Raw genomic sequence first — 16398 nt, 5'->3', positions numbered from 1 at the left:
CTTGGAGACACGAGGAACTGCAGAAAAAGACACAAAGTGCTTGAGTAATTCAACAGGTTGGGTATCATCTCCTGAAAACATGGATATTTGACATTTCATGTCTGGACCCTTCTTCAGGTGTTAGTCATTGACATAAATGAGAAATGTCAGTGGTCTTGCTATTGAGCAGTTATGTTCTCTCTAAGGTACATTCCAATCTATGTTCCACAGAGATACATTGAGTTACTCCAGCACAATGAAATCTGAGAAGGCCCCTCAGCCCCTCAAGAATGGCCTGCCATTTAATATGATCGATTCCAGCCTCTTTTGTGTCAGCGTCTCAAAACCACAAATTTCCTGTCTTTTTGATATTTTTCTTTCTCCATCTTAAATGAATCTAATGATCTGTCCCCAAACCCCTCAGGAGTAGAGAATGCCAGAGATCCGTTGCCCCCTGAGAGAAGACGTTTCTATACACTCTGCGTTGTTGGATTGGGGTCTTTAGTCATTGACCTAAATGAGAAATGTTAGTGAGCCTGCCACTGAGCATTGAGGTTACCATGTCCCTCACGCCAGCCCTTACTTAGCTGCATTCTAATTGTTTACACTGAGCGTGTTTTTCAATTAGTTGATTATAATCCGTTTAACAAAATTAAATTGTATTTGGTCAAATTTACTTGCTTCAAAAGTAGATTATTTTTCAAATGACATAACTAATGAATGCCCTTTAAACGTGCTTCAAACCAGAACATCAAAATGTTTATTAAACTATGCTCCTGCTTGAAAGCCCCCTATTTCTATCTCGTTTTAGTCAGCAGATTAAGATTTACACGTATCGTTGGGACACATTATACTATTTTTGCATTAGGATGGGCGGGGCAGCCATCACCGAAACATTAAGGTTTATCGTGCACGCCATACAATAAAAATAATTAACAAACCTCAATACTATTTAATTAAAGTTCAGGTTTACTCCATATATCTGTGTAAGAAAATAAACGTATTAGAAGAATCTCACTGCAATTTGAAATGAAACCTACTCGTGTTAAAAATAACACTCATATATTTTGTAACTACGTTACCTTAATAATAACAATCGCGATTAATGCAATGTTAAATGTTATATTTAAAGGCATGGTCGAAATACAGAACGTAAAGATAAATGTTGCACAATCGAATATAGGAGCGGTCAATGGCTGCTAGAGGGGGGTTGGAGTAATGCGAATGCAGTGCATTGTAGAGACAGTTTAAAGAATAGCTTAAACCCTATCATTTGCGCACACGATGCACGCAGTCGCTGGCAAAACAGCAAACTCGGTCGAGGGCCGCCTGGTGACACACCCCAGCAGCCGAAAAAAATTGAGGTGATTCGCGCAAGGAATTAAAAAATATTGTGTGCAAAAAATATATATAACTCTTAAAAGGCGTTCGTTGCCAACTCCAGCTGTCGGTAAACTTTGACAAGAGGACGCTCTCATTGCAAATCATTAGAGAAAATGATTGAATTGGGTGTTTTGCCTCGCCTTCTGCAAAAAAAAACAAATGGTTGGTTTGCAAAGACAGCCATGCCGCGTTGCAGCAGACTTAGAAACTGTTGCGCAGTTACTCGTTCTCCACCATTCTTGTGCCTCCAGCGCGGCAATGGAGCTGGGTTGAGAGCGCCCATGAACAGGAGGTAAAAGCGCTTGATTTATTTCGTAACTTGCATTAAGAATGGCAAAGGTTTGCGTTGTGAAATTCGCTTTTTTAATGCTTTTTATTGTTGCGAGCAAAATGGCGCGGGGGTGGCCACATGATCCGCTGTAATCAATATTGTTGTTGCGGTCTGATTCGACGGTCCCAGCGTCGGTCCCGACCACCAGCTCGCTGCTCTTTGGCTCGTTCCCGCTGCCACTCATGTGCCCGCTCGCTGACAGGGTGGCTGGCCTGCCGATCACAAATGCTCCTCTATCATTCACCACCTTACACGTCCGTCAGCCAAGTAACATTGTGTTAGTTTCACCCCAACTGTGGCTTAAAAATTGCGCGTGACGCACATTAAAAAATGTAATGCACTTCATTTTGCTGGTGCATATGTACAATAGTTGCAAAAAAAAATGTACAGGTGGCGATTTCAATGGCCATTTGAAATTTGCACTTTTTAAAGTATGTATTTTCACACTGATTGGACAATAAGGTAATTTGTTTGCATGCTAATCAACAACCATAGTTAAAAGGACGTTGACATGATAATGCCCTTCCATTTTGTTGTGAATATGCGATTGTTGCTTGCACTTAATATTGTGTCTTTATTACTTGCATTGGTGCGTGGTGCGTTCTTATTCCATATATTGTAAGAATTCTACATTCGAAAAAAAAACACGTGGTTGTATTTCACTTACTCCCCTTTTGTAAATGGCAAAACTGGGAGTCATAAAAATGTAAGACGTTAATATTGGGTTTCGGTATTTATCTAGTATAATGTTTGAATCTCGCTGTGCCTCGAGTATATTTAAGACCAAAGCAGAACTTTCACCGTAACGACCTTAAAACGATTTTTTTTCTGATAACATCGTTGTACTTTAGATAACGTGTACAATCCTGTTCGTGTTTTAGCATTGGCAGATATTGTCTCGAGCTCGGTTTAAAAGTCCAATTTCATTGGGACGGCGAGCTTTTGTGAAATAAACACGGCGGAGGTGCCCCCTCTTTACACCCATACTAAAGACGCCATTTGCTTCCATGCCTCTTCTCCGGTTGCGAATGGGCTATTTATTGAATGCACTTAGAAAGGCAGTCTGCAACCCAGCTTAATGGTACTCGGGTCCCGCCCTCAACGACTTCACCTCTTTAACTATTTGTCTACGCCTGGGTCGGCGGGCTGTTTTGTATCGTATTGGCTGACTATTGTGCCCATCAAGTGACCGAATCCCACCCACCCCTTGGAGTTAGTTATCAAGTTGGGTTGGCTGGTCGGTGTAGTGGCGTCAGCTTGTATTGCAAGCAGATCTTTCCCTGTGTTAAACAGCATTTGGTCACCAGCGTTTGTCTTCATATTGTAAATCAGCCTTGGTGGCAAAGATGGATGTGAAGAATAGAATTTTTTTAGAACTACGGAATAGGAAGCCTTCAGACGTAAGATTATTTCTCTTCAGATAACTTCTAGATGTCTTAATTGTTTTTTTGTGGAGCGAAAAATAGTTGATGTGGTTTCTTGTCTGTATAACATTTCTCTCACCTACCTTCCTAAGCATCTTTGTGCAAATATGTATACTATTTCATCTTTGTTTTTAGTACGCATGTGTATTCTCTTGCGATTTTGTTACATTTTAAGTTTAACTAGCAAGGTTTGTAAATCCCGGCGAGGCTGACTGGATTGGATGAAATGCACGAGTTTTGCAAGATGTGAAACTGATTACTTAATATTCCCGACTCCTCGCAAACTTTTCTCCCCTTTTTGACAGTGGAATGTTTGAAGTTCGTAAAACGTGTGAAAGAAACTTGGGATACAGTGAGATATTCCTATCGGAGATCAAATAAGGGAGAATGGGGAGCCATATTTGCAAATTCATAGTCATGAACGCGCCCATTCCCGTATATTTTTCTATATTATAAAATACTCTAATAACGAACAGCAGTCCAGGGTCGAGAGAGCGATGTGGTCGATGTTACTCTCTGAATAGACTTTGGAGTTTTTTTGAGTTTCTGATTCTTTTTAACTTTGGAAACAGTAAGAATAAGCTAAAGACCTTGTGGTGGGACAAAAATAGTAGCTGTTTGACATGAATCTGCATTACGCGCGCATGAGTGTGGAACGTTTCTTATACTGTAAATATGTTTAAATTATACGAGTTCTTAATTTTTTTTTTAACTGTAGCGTGCAAATTTCGTAAGGTTATAAACTCTAGTAACCTCGAGTGTGGCCAAACTTATTTTTTTCATACTTTTTATGTCGAGATTTTTGGCACTTTTTAATTAAAAACAATAGATGAATGGGCATTTAAATTTACGAGTGCATTATTTAAAGGTGCCGTAATTGTATGGGAATTTTAACCGGGAGGTGGAAGAATAAAATTGTTTTATCATATACTTGGATTCCTCAGTACTTTGGGTGCCGATGATATCCAGAGGCTTACAATGGGAGGGAGGAAGCAGAATAGATTTGCGTTTCCTCGATTGATGTGTTTGTAACGTTGGTAGCCACTAAGAAAGGGGAGGGTGGTGATTTTATTAGTTGAGCTTGCAGTTTAAGCTGCTCTTATTTGAAAAAATAAATGAAGTACGGCCGCCCGGAAAGGAGCGGAGATCAATGCGAGTGCGTGATCTTTTGGGGAGAGGGGGTAGTCTGCAACGGCCCGTGGAAGAACATTATTTGAGGAAATTGTGGGCAACTTTGGAACTTTGTACCGCGTTGGCAGGGTCGGATCCAACCTAAGTAGGACGGCCGCCATTTTACTGAGGGCTCGGAAACAGAAACGAAGAATATAAATACCATGCGCTTTGAGGGTCTGTCTTTAACGAAGAGGCCATGGAGGAGGGATGAGACGAATTGCGTGTAAACACTTTCGGGGCGATGGTGCAGCCTGGGAAAGGTAATGTTTGGGTGGGGAGTGGGGTTGGTGGGGGGGGGGGGTGGGGGGGGTTGAATAGCAAGGACGAAAATACAGTAAGGTTACGTCATTGGGGAAATGGAGCCTATCAGCTCTTTTCCACCTCGAAGATTCTTACAATTGGCAGATAATTAGATTCAACTCTTCGGGAGAACAAACGTGTTCACTCATTTTGCTGCGAAAACGTACGATTTGGAAGCTGGTTTAGACAGAGGCGGGACTGGGGAAATGTGTGGGGAGGAAGGGAGTGGGGAGGGAGAGAGAGAGAGTGAATGTCGGCGATTAATTAACAAATAAAATCAGGCTTGGTTTAAAGTTTGCTACCTAAGGTTGTCCCCGGCTGCCATTTTGTAGCGTGGAAGGCGATGTTGCGATTTGTTTGTGTCGAACGTTCCAAATTGGAATTTGGAACCCGCGAGGGATTCCATCGAACTCTGCAACTTCGCAGTGGCAACATTCGCGTTCTTGCGGGGTCACCAGGGTCCTCCCTTCCCTCCCTTCATCCAACGCTGGAGGCTTGCAAATCGCTCATTATATAAGCAGGCATAAGATTTTGCGGGCGTGTGCTTTTCATGTTTCGGGCATATTGTGTGAAATGTTATTATATTTTGCAGTATTCCGCAATTTTGAAATGCCGATTCGCTGGTTTACTTCCATTAACCACAATCAGCCTCGGTTATCTTGGGCGTGTTATATTTTTGAGTGAGGATACAAATTGATAATCATTTTTTTAAACAAAACGTGCATCTTGCGTTACTTAGTCTTGAGATAAACGCGTCCCTTAAGATAACTTCTCCCAAACGTTTTTCTCATGAAGTTTTAAACGTGTTTGAAACCAAGCGGTTGTATTATTATACTGCGTTTTAAAGGCTATATTGTGATCCCTTTATGCATTAATAAACACCTCAAATCAAACGGGAGCGATGAAGCCTGTAATTTGACCGTCTGAGCATCTAAGTATGTTTAACATGCAGCATTGTGCTGGTTTGGCTTGGTGCACCTGTTTGTTCTTTTGTGAATTTTTTTTTATTTTTTTAATGTTCATTTGTTAGTGGGTTGTCCTCGTAATACTTCTGATTGGTGCCCATACAACGTGGGAGCGAGTGTCCATAACCTTTGTTTCCAGTTAAGTTGGAATGACGATACTGATTATAAAAACAACGCGAGTAATTCAGCACATCGGGCAACGCTGGCAGAGAGAGAAGCCAAGTTTGAATGTGTGCTGCACATTCTTGGTCGCGGCCGTGTTGCAAGGAAGTAATTTCGATAATTGAAATGCAGCAGGTTACAGAAACGTCCCAGCAGATGATCATGAGACGTACTGCTCAAATTATGACCCGTTTGGATTGTCAAGAGAGTTTAATTGTCCTAACACCAACAATGGAACAATGAAATTCTTGCTTGCTGCGGCTTAGCATGCCCTTAAATGCAATAACACGTGTTATGTAATACTCGGATACACAAATAAGTAACCGTAATAGTGCAAAAATGAAGTCTGTAGTGCAACCAAGACCATGGAAATGTATTGTTTATTGCAGAAAGCTGTAGTTAGAATTGACCACTCCAGAGGTCAGTATTTTATGACCAGCTCTAAAATATTCCTCAACCTAATAACATTGGAAAACGATGGCAGTTAGTAGAATGGGCTGTTCCATGTCGGCCAATTCCCTGGACAGAAGGGTTGGCTGTTTCATTTTATTCTGTGCTCTGAGATTTTGAGAGGAAGATTGTTGCAATAACCTCCCAAGCCAGACTTGTTTTCTCAGCTGGTTTAACAGTGGAGAATTTAATTGATGTGGTAGATGACTGTTTTTGTGGAATTGGATTTTAAATAAACAGTGTGGTGTTAGGCTTTCTTCATTTGAGATCTGTGGTGTGATCAGTGTTTATCGGCCTGAACTGCTTGGAAATCCTAGAATCCAGGTGTACAGGCACACCTGTAGTAAAGTTTGGTGGTTCTGTGATTTTGAGCAGTGTTGATATCGGAGTGCTGTTATATTTCCACCTCTGGCGGTGTGTGATGTTGATGTTAACAGATTCATGCACCTGTTGGCTCGATTGGGGCATGGTGGGCAGGTGGGGGTTGTTGTGGGTGTAGATAATGCTGCAAAGATAGATAGATTCTTGATTAGTACAGGTGCCAGAGGTTATGTGGAGCAGGCAGGAGGATGGGGTTAAGAGGGAGAGATAGATCAACCATAATTGAATGGCAGAGCAGAGTTGATGGGCTGAATGGCCTGATTCCACTCCTATCACTTATGAACAGTGGTCTGGGTGGTTTGCTGCTAAATTGGATCTTCTGCACTACCGGTGGCAAGGGTGAAGGTACACAAAAATGCTGGAGAAACTCAGCGGGTGCAGCAGCATCTATGGAGCGAAGGAGATGGGCAACATTTCGGGCCGAAACCCTTTTCCAGCATCTGCAGTTCCTTCTTAAACACAGTGGCAAGGGTGATTTGGGTTTCTCAGTTAAATGGGATGCGGTGACTTTGCCAAGAGGGTGAGTGTGGTACTACTTCCATCCATGCATTGGGACTATCCCACCACATTCCTGAATTGGCTTGCGGTATGATGACCAGGTCTCGAGGGGAAATGAGAGATGAGATGCCACCGAATGCCGGGGCCTCTGATCTGTTCATGTTGGTTTTTGTCATTGGTTGGGATCATTTTCCGTGACCTGTTGCATAACAACATGTCATCCAGGATGGTAGCGGGCTTTGCAATATTGACGCAACATTTTTGGGAGAGTTGGGTGCGAGATTAGATGTCTTTGCACGCCGCATGCTTCTCACCTGCATATCTTTCCATCGTCCGTGAATTTACGCCTTCTTGCCTGTTATGGCAGGACCGCCTTCCATGAAGAAATTGAAGACTGTTGGTGAAATCATGTAGCAATGTCCCATGGCTGTGATCAGTTGCCCATCAACCACAACCAGCTTCGCACCCTGCCGTTTATGCCCCACCCCGTGCTATATCCCTCTTCCTGGCCAACCCTGATTCCTACTGGCTTGAGTCTTGCTAGTGCACGTAATGCAGCACACTTTGTATTTCCCATTTTATCAAGGAGGCCATTCGTCCCATTGTGTCAATGTCGGCTTGAACAAACCTATTTAGCTGCCCGCAACCCATTTTCTCTCTTTCTCCTGTTCTCTACCTGTACCAAGTCATGGATCGCTCTGAAATTTACCCCTCGTTATTGTTGCTGTCTGAAGCCAAGGGGGTGTGTCGAAACCCTAACTCCGCATTGGGTCTTGTCGCTGCTTGTTGCCATATCTGTGACTCCTTTCAACACTTGTAAATGTCCAGGTTGGATTTATACTACTATTGTGGTATACAGTCTAATAATGAACACAGAGTGAAATTCGCAGCAGTGAAATACAGAGCTATTATTTTTACTAGCTTAGGAGGCATATGTTTGAAGAACATGGCTTGACTCTTGTACCTTAGTGCACCTTGAACAGTGTTGTCTGATTTTTATTTTGGAGGTGTGTATAATTTCATTGGCGTACATTGTTGCTTTGATTTCTTTAGGAATTACTAGACTAAATTTGACCCGTTGAGTCCCAGTCACACAGGAGGCCTGGTCCCCCAATGCAACCCATTCCCCAACACAATATTCCACCATTCACCTGTTCCCCCAACGCAATATTCCACCACTTGCCCATAGCCCCAAACTGCGCAGGCGCGGCTCATTTCCCCTCATCCCTGAGCACTCCCCCCCCCTCATGTGGTGGGGGGGATGGGGGAGGAGGGGTGTGTGTGGACGGGGAGGTGTAGGAGGGGGGGGGTAGAGGGTGGTGTGGAGGGGGGGGGGGGAAGGTGTGTATGTGGGCAGGAGGGTGTGCGCGCGTGGGGGGTGTATGTGGGCGGGAGGGGGAGGGGGGATGAGAGGTGTGTGGGCAATGGGGAGTGAGCTCGGAGAAAAGACGGGGGGAGCCATGGGGGGGGGAGGAACCAGAGGGGTAGTGGCTGGAATTGGCGGTGCGATGGGGACTCGCAGCAGGCGCTGGACGTTCTCCGCCGCTGGGATCAGAGTCTCCGCTTTCCGTTTGGCGACATCTTCCACTCTGGGCTGGGTCTCTGACGCTGGGCTGCTTGAGGGTCCCTCCGAAAATTGTGCCGGCCATCCTCGGCTCCAGTAAAGACGCGATGGCGCAGGAAGGGGCAGATCTTCCCGGGGAGTGATGGGGGAAGTGACTAATCTGCACAGCGCTGACTGGCAGGAGAAGAGATTGTTTTTTAAGAGTTTTAAACCTCGCTAACTTTTACGACATTCAGCTTATTGGAATGAAACTTTGTGCACTAGCAGCACAGGAGAACTGTGAGTGAACTGGCGAAAAATCGTAGCTCTATCGCGAACCGTTTTTGCACAAATAGAAAAACCACCAAACCGGAAGATAACAAAATCAGAGTTTTAGTTATGTATGGAAGATAGATGTATGGATTGATTGTGTGTTGCATTCACATCCTTGTAACATTGTACTTAGGCATGTAATGTTACTGCAGGGCAAGACTTAGAGATGGTCTTAACAGTTCTGTTACCACCCCTCCTGTTCTGGCCTCTTCAGCACTTGGTTGCATTTAATGATTCTCCTGTCGCTTTCACTTCAGTTGCCAAGGATGTATGCTTTGGAATTTCTCCCTTAAACCCCTCTGCTATCTATCTCCTTTTGATCCTGCTGTTGAAACTCTTCTCCATGAGAAATAAGCTGTTGTCACCTTCTCTGATGTTTGACGAGGCTGTTGTCAAATGTTATGGGCAAATGGAACCCTTGGGCTTTTTTACTGCATTAAACCCAGAATATAAATGTGATCTGTGCACACTTTGACTGCTTCCCTACCAAAAGTATTTGGAATATGTTGTTTTGCATTTTGGAGTTGCGGAATTGGTGACCTGGTGTTGACTGGATATTTCAATGTGTTTCAAATTCAGCTGGGTACTATATGGATTTATGTTTCGCTGAGTAATTGTAAAGGCCAATCGCAGTTTATTCTGAGTAATAGTGGCCTGAACTCGGAATGTTTATTAATATAAAGTGTGGCATCGTATGTGGATGGTTTGCCCTACATTAGGAAGTACAGCACTTTCCCTTTCAGCCTCTGAGTGGCAACATCCAGTTCTGTCAAGATTACTTGTTGCATTGTAATCTGCTTCACATTAGACTCCACTGCCAGCCTCCCTTTGCCCCATTTCCAGTGAAGCTCCATTGTTATGTTGTCCATTTATGTTACATTTGTTCTCAACATCTGCAATCGGATTGTTAGAGGGTTGTACCCAGAGGCATTTTGTCAAAGAACACGTCTCTGTAGAATTTGGAACTGTGATCACTCCATCCAACTAGTCTTCACTATTCAACATTTTATTTGTTCGTGTAGCCCCGCCTTCAGCCTACTTCACAAAGCACAGCCTCGTAGATCTACTGCCTTGCAGCTCCTGTAAGCTGGATTCCATCCCGACCTTAGGTGGGGTCTATGGAGAGTTTGCACGTTTTCCCTCAGGCCACTCAAGGGCCACTCTCACCCGGACATTTCCTCTTCTCCCCTCTTCGGTTGAACAGAAGATACAAAAGTTTAAAAGTGGGGAAACCAGATTCAAGGGCAGCTTCTTCCCTGCTTTTATCACTCTTGAACAGATATCTCGTATGAATTTCCAGCCTGCCTCTTTGCTGTCTTTGCACTTTTTTAAATCTGCACTTTGATCCTGGACGTATATAGTTTGCGCTGCCGGATGTATTTGTGAATAGAATGATCTGCCTGGACAGCACGCAAACGTTTTTCACTGTATCTGACAATAACTGTACAGTGAATATGATAAAGCGTGCGTGGCTTTTGGGTGTTTCTTGTTTCTTTCCACATGCCAGACATGGAGATTCGTAGGATGATCGCTTTAGTGTGGAACCTTGGGGTAGTTGATGACAATGTCAGGGGAATAAAATGGGATTAATATAAACTGGTGCTTGAAGGTTGGTGTGGACTGTACGATCTGAACTGTTTCAGGTGGTAGGTAGGTGGTCCAATTTGCCTGCTCCCTGTCAATGCCCAAGAACCCAGTGACCATCCTTGCTGTTTATGAAAGAACTGCAGATGCTGGACAAATCGATGGTAGACAAAAATGCTGGAGAAACTCAGCGGGTAAGGCAGCACCTATGGAGCGAAGGAATAGGTGACGTTTCGGGGAGAAGGGTCTCGACCCAAAACGTCACCTATTCCTTCGCTCTATAGATGCTGCCTCACCCGCTGAGTTTTTCTACGTTTTTGTCTACCTTCGACCATCCTTGCTGGGTGATTGTTCCATGTACTGCGATCAAAGGAAAGAGGCTTTGATTTCATCCGTTGGAATTGGTATCCAACTTCACCCTGAAGTTTGAGAAGGTGATGTATCCTCTACAAAAGGGAAGATAACATGGAATAAGTGCTTTCAAGATGTTTTGCAGAAAGGAGACATTAAAATGCTGTAAACACTCAGTTGGCCAACCAGTGACTCGGAGAGAGAAACCGTCAATGTTTGGGGCGTGTTTCTCATCCCATTTTAATATAACCAATCTCCTCCCTAATGGCTTTGTGAATTCTTCTTCAACAGTTCAGCTGGATCATTACTTTCTATCAATCTGAATTGGAAATACAGTCTGGGGGTGGTAAATAACAAATCTTTTGTCTCCACCCTGACCTTTCCTCGCAAAACACATTCGCCTCTTACCGAATATTTTGAAGTTTCTTCCCATGAGATGGTCATAGTGACAAACCAGAGTGTGTTTCTTTAATTTCCCCCAGGAATAATTGCAAACTACAACCAGCCTTGAATGGAAGCTATTGTTAGCTAGCATGGACTTCATTGTTAATTCTGAATTTGCATAGTCAAGTTGTCTTGGGTGGGGGGGTTAGTGAAGAAAAAGCTACTACTTATCAAATCCATGGATATGATGTTTTTGCTTCATTTTATTTATATATTTGTCATATGCTTGTTTTAACTGTAAGGTGTCCTTGAGTGTTCTGAAAAGCACCCATAAATAAAATGCATTATTATTATTATTATTTTAATGCTTAGCATATCTCACTGTTACAAAAAAAAGCAAGACTCTGCTGTTAACCTATCCCAGATTGTGAAATCTTATGAGGATTTTTGTGGTGCAGATTTTAACGTTGTGTAAGAATGTTTGTTATTTCCGTTAATTGTTATATAATCACTTTTGGTCAGCGGCAGGTTTTACTTTCTATTTGGGTGTGAAGAGTTAAGTTTATCAAACTTGAAAACTGAAAATTTGGGAATGGGAAGATGGAACAAAGGAGAGAGAGGTCTGTGTTAAATGGATGGCCGGAGAGATTCAGTGATGGGGAAGGAAGGAGAAAGAAAATCCAGTTTTGAAGAAAGGTCACGACCCAAAACACGGTCTGTCCGTTTCTCTCTGCAAATGCTGCTTGACCTGCTGCGTTCATTCGGTGGTTTGTTGCTTTGCAAAAGAAAGCCAGCAGGCGTTTTAAGTGGAAGTGGCAGAACCATTGTGTTACGGAGCCTAGAAAGCTGCATGCGCCTTCTTGAAGGACAAAGTAATGATGTTCAAGTTTGCATTGTCCTCCATTAGTGAAGAAGGTGAGGGAGATGCGTCTGAGATGAAGAATTAATGCTTGGAGATTGCAAAGAGCATTACCTCGGTTTCTGACTAAGCATATTGCAGTTCTTGGGACTTGGCATTAAATTCAATGATTTCAGATAAGCAGCAACCTTTTTTAAAAATTGTTTCAAAACTGGCTGTATTGGTTAAAAGTGTATAACCTGTAAGTTTAAACTTTGATTTTCCTTTTTCCACTGATACTACCTGACCTGTTGTTTTTATTTCAGACTTCCAGCACCTGCAGTTTTGTCCCTCTATTCCAACATGTATCCTTCTATTTTGATTAGTGATAGAGGCCTCAGTTGTGCATGTGGTGCAGTCATGCACTCAATGGAAGTGCCTGTGAAGTGACCACCAAATTAAAGTGAAGGCTGCATCGTGGATGCAATTGGCCTGCGATTCAAGGACAGTGCTGTTTCACCTGGGAACTGTGTTTTGGCTCCAGGTATTAACAAAGATACATATATATTTTTGCGGTTGAAAGGGGAATGATGGGGTGAGTGCCAGAATTCCATTGAGGCAGCGTACCTTTTGGAATGCAAGGAGAAGCCAACGTGTTTCGACGTCAACCCGATGGTGCCAGAAAATTGGGGAAGAGAAGTATCTGTTCAATGCTTGAATCTAGATTTTGGGTGGGGTGAGGATGGGCAGGGATGAGGGTAGAGTTAGAGTGGTACCGTGTGGAAACAGACCCTTCGGCCCAACATGTCCCAGCTATATCAGTGCCATCTGCACACGTTTGACCCATTCTATCCTATCGAAGTGTGAAGACTGGACTTGATGACATTAGACAATAGGTCCTGGAGTAGGCCATTCGGCCCCCTCGAACCAGCACCGCCATTCAATGTGATTATGGCTGATCATCCCCAATCAGTACCAAGTTCCTGCCTTCTCCCCATACACCCTGACTCCACTATCTTTAAGAGCCCTATCTAGCTCTCTCTTAAAAGTATCCAGAGAACCGGCCTCCACCGCTCTCTGAGGCAGAGAATTCCGCAGACTCACAACTCTCTGTATGAAAAAATGTTTCCTCATCTCCGTTCTAAATCATCCCTTATTCTTAAACAGTGGCCCCTGGTTCTGGACTCCACCAACATCGGGAACATGTTTCCTGCCTCTAGCGTGTCCAAACCTTTAATAATCATGTTTCAATAAGACACCCTCTCATCCTAAATTCCAGAGTATACAAGCCCAGCTGCTCCATTCTCTCAACATATGACAGTCCCGCCATCCCGGGAATTAACCTTTATAAACCTACGCTGCCCTCCCTCAATAGCAAGAATGTCCTTCCTCAAATTTGGAGACCAAAACTGCACACAATACTCCAGGTGTGGTCTCACTAGTGCTCTGTACAATGGCTGAAGGACCTCTTTGCTCATATACTGAACTCCTCGTGTTATGAATGCCAACATGTCATTCGCTTTCTTCACTGCCTGCTGTACCTGCATGCTTACTTTCATTGATCGATGAACAAGGAACCCCAGATCCCGTTATACTTCCCCTTTTCCCAACATGACACCATCTAGATAACAATCTGCCTTCCTGTTTTTGCTACCATAGTGGATAATCTGCCATGCATCTGCCCACTCCACCAACCTGTCCGAGTCACCCTGCATTCTCATTGCTTAGGAAGGAACTGCAGATGCTGGAAAAATCGAAGGTAGACAAAATTGCTGGAGAAACTCAGTGGGGGAGGCAGCATCTAGGGGGTGAAGGAATAGGTGACGTTTTGGGTCGAGACCCTTCTTCAGACTAGTGGGGGGCCGGGAAAAAGAAAGGAAAAGGCAGAGACAGTAAGCTGTGGGAGAGCTGGGAGGGGAAGGAGGGAGAAAGGAAGGACTACCTGAAATTGGAAAAGTCAATGTTCATACTGCTGGGGTATCACCCTGCCGAGTTTCTCCAGCAATTTTGTCTACCTGCATTCTTATAGCATCCTCCTCACAGTTCATGCTGCCACCCAGCTTTGTGTCATTTGCAAATTTGCTAATGTTACTTTGAATCCCTTCACCTAAATCATTGATGTATATTGTAAATAGCTGCGGGCCCAGCGGTGCCCCACTAGTCACTGCCTGCCATTCTGAAAGGGACCCGTTAATCCCTACTCTTTGTTTCCTGTCGGCCAAACAATTTTCTATCCATGTGCCCTAATTTTGCCCACTAATCTCCAATGTGGGACCTTATCAAATGCTTTTTGAAAGTCGTGGTACACTACATCCACTGGCTCTCCCGTGTTCATTTTCCTAGTTACATCCTCAAAAAATTCCAGAAGATTAGTCAAGCATGATTTCCCCTTTGTAAATCCATGCTGACTAGGACCGATCCTGTTGCTGCTACCCAAATGTGCTGCTATTTCATCTTTTATGATTGACTCCAACATCTTCCCCACCGCTGATGTCGGGCTAACTGGTCTATAATTCCCTGTTTTCACTCTCCCGCCTTTCTTAAAAAGTGGGATAACATTAGCTACCCTCCAACCCACAGGAACTGATCCTGAATCTACTGAACATTGGAAAATGATCACCAATGCATCCACTATTTCTAGAGCCACTTCCTTAAGTACCCTGGGATGCAGACCATCAGGCCCTGGGAATTTATCAGCCTTCAGTCCCATCAGTCTACCCAACACTGTTTGCTGCCTAATGTGGATTTCCTTCAGTTCCTCCGTCACCCCCAGATCCTCTGGCCACTAGTACATCAGGTAGATTGTTTGTGTCCTCCTTAGTTAAGGCGGATCCAAAGTACCTGTTAAACTCATCTGCTATTTCCTTGTTCCCCATAATAAATTTACCTTTTTCAGTCTTCAAGGGTCCAACTTTGGTCTTAACATTTTTTAGAAATGAGCCCCATGGTGAATTAGAACAAGATTTCATTTCCCCCTTGGACTTCGATGTTCATTACAAATTATTTTGACTCCCCAACATTTTAAAATGGAACCAACTGATAATGACCTATCAATCTTCGAGTTGGGGCCTCAGGCAATGAAAAGTGGAAGACCTGACCTGTCTTCAAAAAAAGCCAGTTGGTAGACTGAACTAAACCATTTCTAACTTGAGGATTTGGAAAAAAAAGTTGTCAGTTCTTTGTAGGAAACTAGCAGTGTTCTTGTACGCAGTGGTTGAATCGTATTTAATGAAGTAAATGATTTGTATTCTGAATAGACAGTTGCTGCAGGAATTTCAGTTTGGGAAGTGGCCAAACTATTGGACATTCTGTCTTGCACGAGGAGGCAGAATTGGTTACAATTTTGTGCACACTGTGATGGAATTTTGATCAAGGTACATTTTTTGGAACTTGGGCAATTCATCTTGTTGGTTGTAGAAATGTTACCATGAAAGGAATGAACATGCTGCTATTCTGCCTCATTATCTGGGGGGGGAATTGTGGTCCAGAATTCAGGTAGTGTGTGACCTGTGCAAAGTGAGTGGGCTCTTTGTTGTAGCCAAGTATAATTTTCTATGATAAAATTGTGAAAGATGTTTAAACTTTGATTTTAGAAAATGCGGAAGGAATCCAAAATCCGTATGATTTTGAGCTTATTCATAAATTCGTTCTGCGATTGAAGATCAAAATAGGTGCAGGTGTTAAAAAATTGAAATAAATATTGAGTGTTTAGCAGACCATGCAGCATTGTTGAAAACTAAAGACCCTTTGACATAAACATTAGCTACCATCCAATCTACAGGAATTGATCCTGAATCTATTGAACATTGGAAAATGATCACCAATGCGTCCACTATTTCTAGACCCTTTCTCAGATGTTGCCTGACATGCTGAGTATTTACAGCATTTTGTTTTCAATCTGATACATAACCTTTTGAAGAATTTAATGGTTCGATGTCTCTTTTGTGATTGGAAATGTAAATCTTTTGTAATGTAACTAAAAAGCAGGATGTTGAGATGGAAAAATAGTTGACAAGGAAAGTGGGGTTGGAGGAACCAAGATTAGGATCAGGTTTTCACTGATTGGATGACCTCTTTTCACCAAGTGTCCACCCTTTCCCAAGTAGTTGTAAGACTCTAAAATTTAAGTAAGCAGTTTCACTTCCAATTTGTAGACCCGCCATTTGCTAGATCGTTGGGTCTTGTGTGCGGTGCTTAAAGGGGCCTATTGCATGACTGATCACTACTTGAAGCTAACCAAAAAAGATGTGACATGTTTTCAATGCTGAGCTGTTGATTGCAAAGATTATCTTGATATACAAGTTTTAGTGCATGTGAAA

At 43.1% G+C, this 16398-nt stretch overlaps 1 protein-coding gene across 2 annotated transcripts in view; it reads left to right on the top strand.

Annotated features, from left to right (window-relative positions):
- The first annotated feature begins 2909 nt into the window (after positions 1-2909).
- The window catches only part of anp32a (acidic (leucine-rich) nuclear phosphoprotein 32 family, member A), a 34580-nt gene continuing 21091 nt past the window's right edge, over positions 2910-16398 (top strand). Inside the window, exon 1 of one of the 2 annotated variants that reach the window (XR_008726123.1) lies at positions 2910-3093. Coding sequence is in view for 1 of the 2 variants with exons in the window: in XM_055661447.1 (XP_055517422.1) it covers positions 3040-3093 (54 nt within the window). In the remaining variant the exon portion in view is untranslated. The remainder of the gene's footprint in view (positions 3094-16398) is intronic. The other variant, XM_055661447.1, reaches the window with a different exon arrangement.

This window comes from Leucoraja erinacea, chromosome 33 (genome assembly GCF_028641065.1).
Source record: "Leucoraja erinacea ecotype New England chromosome 33, Leri_hhj_1, whole genome shotgun sequence".
NCBI lineage: Eukaryota > Metazoa > Chordata > Chondrichthyes > Rajiformes > Rajidae > Leucoraja > Leucoraja erinaceus.
This window is presented reverse-complemented; position numbering and strand designations above follow the sequence as displayed.